The 5000-nt window shown below is 58.3% G+C and overlaps 1 protein-coding gene across 1 annotated transcript in view; it reads left to right on the top strand.

Annotated features, from left to right (window-relative positions):
• LOC119951015 (glutathione S-transferase kappa 1-like) overlaps positions 1-5000 on the top strand; it is a 47879-nt gene that overhangs the window by 34583 nt on the left and 8296 nt on the right. Inside the window, exon 7 of the mRNA XM_038774049.1 lies at positions 4689-4814. Coding sequence (XP_038629977.1) covers positions 4689-4814 — 126 coding nt within the window. The remainder of the gene's footprint in view (positions 1-4688; positions 4815-5000) is intronic.

Below are 5000 nucleotides of genomic sequence, written 5' to 3'. Positions count from 1 at the left end.
TGCTGCTCCAGCCAGCCACTATGCTGCTCCAGCCAGCCACTATGCTGCTCCAGCCAGCCACTATGCTGCTCCAGCCAGCCACTATGCTGCTCCAGCCAGCCACTATGCTGCTCCAGCCAGCCACTAGGCTGCCCCAGCCAGCCACTATGCTGCTCCAGCCAGCCACTAGGCTGCTCCAGCCAGCCACTATGCTGCTCCAGCCAGCCACCATGCTGCTCCAGCCAGCCACCATGCTGCTCCAGCCAGCCACTAGGCTGTTCCAGCCAGCCACTATGCCTCTCCAGCCTGCCATTTCTGCGGCCAGAACCAGCACCCGTGACTGCACTGCCCGGCCCGCAACGCGACCTGCAGCAGCTGCGGGCGGAAAGGCCATTACGAAGAGTGTGCCTCGCTTCCAGCTCCCCAGCGGCACGAAGTAATCGCTCCCCACGCCCGCAGGCTCGCGGGGCCCGAAACGCTGCGGCCTATGCCCCGACTCCGCCCCCTCCAGCCACGTGCGATCCATGGGGGCCGCCATCTTGGCAAACCTCCACCACGCGGCCAGCCACGTGCGACTCATGGGGGCCGCCATCTTGGACGCCATCTTCCTCGCCGCCCGCCACGTGCGATCCACGGGCCCGACCTGCATCTCCGCGCTCGGACAACTCATCGGAAGAATACGACTATGAACTCAGAGGGCAGTCATCACGGGGCCACTCCAGCACAGCTGATCGAGCCGCCGACTACCCGCAACTCAGCGCAGTCACTCTGGACCAATCACGCCCAAAGCATCTGCGAAATTCGATGGCAGAGGTCCATATAAACGGGTACAGCACGCCATGCCTCTTCGACTCCGGGAGCACTGAGAGCTTCATACATCCAGACCTGGTAAAACGCTGTTCGCTCCCCGTTTTCCCCGTGCAGCAAACTATCTCACTCGCTTCAGGCTCCCATTCCATCCAGATCCAGGGGCGCACCGTCGCGACACTCACAATCCGAGGCGCTAGCTACTCAAAATTCAAACTCTACGTTTTGCCCGAACTCTGCGCGCCACTCTTATTAGGCCTAGACTTTCAATGCAACCTCAAGAGCCTCACCCTCAGCTTCGGCAGGCCCCTGCCCCCACTCACTATCTGCAGCCTCGCTACGCTGCGAATCCCCCCCTCCTCTCTTCGCCAATCTCACTAAGGACTGTAAACCCGTAGCCACTCGTAGCAGGCAGTATAGCCTGCAGGATAGGGTATTTATCAGAGCAGAAGTCCGAAGGCTTCTCAGTGAGGGGGTTATAGAGGCCAGCACAGCAATAGTCCCTGGAGAGCTCAGGTGGTGGTCGTTAAGACCGGGGAAAAATTCCGCATGGTTGTCGACTATAGCCAGACCATAAATAGATTTACGCTCCTCGACGCGTATCCCCTCCCCAGGCTTGCAGACATGGTAAATCGGATCACCCAGTACCGGCTCTTTTCCACGGTGGATCTGAAGTCTGCATACCACCAGCTCCCAATCCGCCCGGAGGACCGCCACTATACGGCATTCGAGGCCGATGGCCGCCTCTTCCATTTCCTCCGAGTCCCTTTCGGCGTCACCAATGGGGTCTCGGTGTTCCAACGAGCAATGGACCGAATGGTGGATCAGTACGGGCTGCGGGCCACGTTTCCGTACTTGGACAATGTCACCATCTGCAGCTATGACCAGCAGGACCACGACGCTAACCTCCATCGATTTCTCCAGACGGCACAGAAACTGAATCTCACGTACAACAAGGAGAAATGCATTTTCCGCACAACCAGACTAGCCATCCTCGGCTATGTCGTGGAAAACGGAGTCCTGGGCCCAGACCCGGACCGTATGCTCCCCCTCTTAGAACTCCCCCTCCCCCATTGCCCCAAGGCCCTCAAACGGTGCTTAGGGTTCTTTTCGTATTACGCCCAGTGGGTCCCTCAATATGCGGACAAAGCCCGCCCACTCTTTAGGGCCACACGATTTCCCCTGTCAGCCGAGGCACGCCAGGCCTTCGACGGCATCAAGGAGGACATCACCAAAGCGGCCATGCGGGCGGTGGATGAATCCACCCCATTCCAGGTAGAGAGTGACGCCTCAGAGGTAGCTCTTGCAGCCACACTAAATCAGGCAGGGAGACCAGTCGCATTTTTCTCCCGTACCCTCTCCGCTTCAGAACTTCGACACTCCTCAGTCGAGAAAGAAGCACAAGCCATTGTGGAGGCTATCCGTTACTGGAGGCACTACCTCGCAGGTAGGAGGTTCACCCTCATCACCGACCAAAGATCGGTTGCCTTCATGTTCGACAACTCGCAAAGGGGCAAAATTAAAAACGACAAAATTCTGAGGTGGAGGATCGAACGCTCCACCTACAATTACGATATTAAGTATCGACCCGGGAAGCTCAACGATCCTCCGGCTGCCCTATCCCGCGGGATATGCGCCAGCGCGCAGATTGACCGATTGAAAGTCATCCACAATGACCTCTGCCACCCAGGGGTCACCCGGCTCGCCCACTACATCAGGGCCCGAAACCTGCCTTTCTCCAACGAGGAGGTAAACGCGGTCACCAGGGACTGCCCGATCTGTGCGGAGTGCAAACCGCACTTCTATAGACCAGACAGGGCCCACCTGGTCAAGGCTTTTAGGCCCTTTGAACGCCTCGCAATTGATTTCAAAGGGCCACCCCCCTCAACTAACAAGAACGTTTACATTTTAAACGTCGTAGACGAGTTCTCCCGTTTCCCATTCGCTATCCCGTGCCCCAACATGACCTCCCACACAGTCATTAGGGCCCTGCATAGCATCTTCACCCTGTTTGGTTTCCCCAGCTACGCACACAGCGACCGAGGGTTCGTCCTTCATGAGCGACGAGCTGTGTCAGTACCTGCTCGACAAGGGCATTGCCTCGAGCAGGACTACCAGCTACAACCCCAGGGGGAACGGGCAGGTGGAGAGGGAGAATGCGACGGTCTGGAAGACCGTCCTACTGACCCTCCGGTCTAGAAAGCTCCAAATCTCCCAGTGGCAGGAAGTCCTCCCAGACGCGCCCCACGCTATTAGGTCCCTTTTGTGCACAGCGACCAATCAGACCCCTCACGAGAGACTCTTCATTTTTTCCAGGGGCACTACCACGGGGGTCTCACTTCCGGCGTGGCTGAGGACACCGGGCCCCGTACTTCTGAGGAAACACTTAAGGGCACACAAAACCGACCCCCTTGTTGAAAAGGTGCGCCTGCTCCACTCCAACCCCCAGTACGCATTCGTCGAGCTCCCTGACGGCCGTCAGGACACGGTATCCCTCCGGGATCTGGCACCCGCCGGATCCAGCGCCCCCTCTACCCCCACAGAAGGACCTCTCACCCTACACCCCATGCTGCTGCACCCTCGCGCTCCCGAGCCCGCTAGCTCGCTCCACCAGTTCTGCGCCCCCGCGCTGGCCAGCCCCCAGCGCCCCCAGTCCCCGGTCGAACCAGGAGAGTGTGAAGCTCGGATACTACCCTCCCTGGAGTCCGCCATCGTACCTCAGCACACAACACCCATCCAGCCACAGCAAGAGGCTGCAACCCCGGTGCTCCGCAGATCACAGCGGACAATTCGACCACCGGACAGACTGGCATTGTAGGCCACCACCTCCGCCGGACTTGATCTTTTTTACAGGGGGCGAATGTGGTGAATTTAATATGATAATTCACACTATGGGCGCGATTCTCCCAAACAGGGAGAAATCGTAAGGCTGGGGTCAAATCCGGGCGGGTTTGACGCCAGCCCCCCCCTTCCCGACCGGGAACCGATTCTGGTCCCCGGTCGGGGCTAGCAGCCCGACGCCGTAAGCTCCGGCATCACGGGCTTAACAAATTTCGTTAAGCCCGCTTGCCCGAGTTAGCGCCGGCTGACGCATCATATGACGTCAGCCGCGCATGCGCGGATTGGAAGACTCCAACCCGCGCATGCGCGGGCCGGGATGCCCCTCAGCTGCCCCGCGAATGGATACTGCGGGGCGGCGGAAGGACAAATAGTGCGCGGGCATCGGGCCCCGATCGCGGGCCCTTGGCACGGCCGTGGTACTGCCGTGCCAATCGATGCCATGGTTATAAAATGCGAGTGTTTACGGCCGTTTTTACGAACGGCCAGACCAGGTGTGTTTGCCGTTCGTAAAAACAGCCGTAAAGGGCTGGGAACTCGGCCCATCCATCAGCTGTGAATCGCTGCCGGCCGTAAAAAAAACGGCGGCAGCGATTCGTGTCGGGAGTTGGGCGTGGGGGGGGGGGGAGAATAGCGGGAGGGCGTCAGAACAGCGTGGCCGTAAAATTTTACGAGCCACGCTATTCTCCGCACCGTCGGGAGTGCGGAGAATCTCGCCCTGTCTTTGTAAGTACAGTTGTGTTATCTGACCACTAGGGGGAGTAGCTCTGGGAATGCTCACGAGCTTGTACAGGGCTCCACCCTTGGCTCCGCCCACGACTCCTCCCCCTAGTGCTGCTGTATAAATACCCATGTCCAGAGTAAGCCTGAGTTCACTAAGAGTTCATCAATGGGTAACAGGCTGGCTCTGTAGTAAGTCGATTAAAGCCTAGATTCATATCGGAAACACGTGTCTGGTGAATTGATGGTTCCATCACTCTCTGTCTCTCTCTCTCTCTCTCTCTCTCTCTTTCTCTCTCTGTCTTTCTCTCACTCACTGTCTTTGATTCTCTTCCTCCCCCTAGGCCGGGATTGCAGCTGGCATTCCAGAGAGGACCGTGCAGAAACTTCTGGAAGTGGCATCAACGCCGGAGGTCAAGTCTCACCTGAAAGCTGCTACTGATGAAGTCCTGCAGTTTGGCGTGAGTGCGGTGGGACTTAATTGGTCACTTGGCAAGGCATCACAGGTTCAGGGGATGGAGCAATTGACCTGCAGACCCGCACTTTGACCTCTGACCTCAAGTGTTGAGGGGATTTCACGATGGATCCCCAGAGGCTGAGAGGAGAGGGATTTATGAGGATGACTCGAGGGGTGGGATGGAAGTGAGGAGTCCTAG

This window comes from Scyliorhinus canicula, chromosome 16, assembly GCF_902713615.1.
Source record: "Scyliorhinus canicula chromosome 16, sScyCan1.1, whole genome shotgun sequence".
Taxonomy (NCBI): Eukaryota; Metazoa; Chordata; class Chondrichthyes; order Carcharhiniformes; family Scyliorhinidae; genus Scyliorhinus; species Scyliorhinus canicula.
The sequence above is the reverse complement of the archived record's forward strand: the minus strand, read 5'-3'. Positions and strand labels throughout refer to the sequence as shown.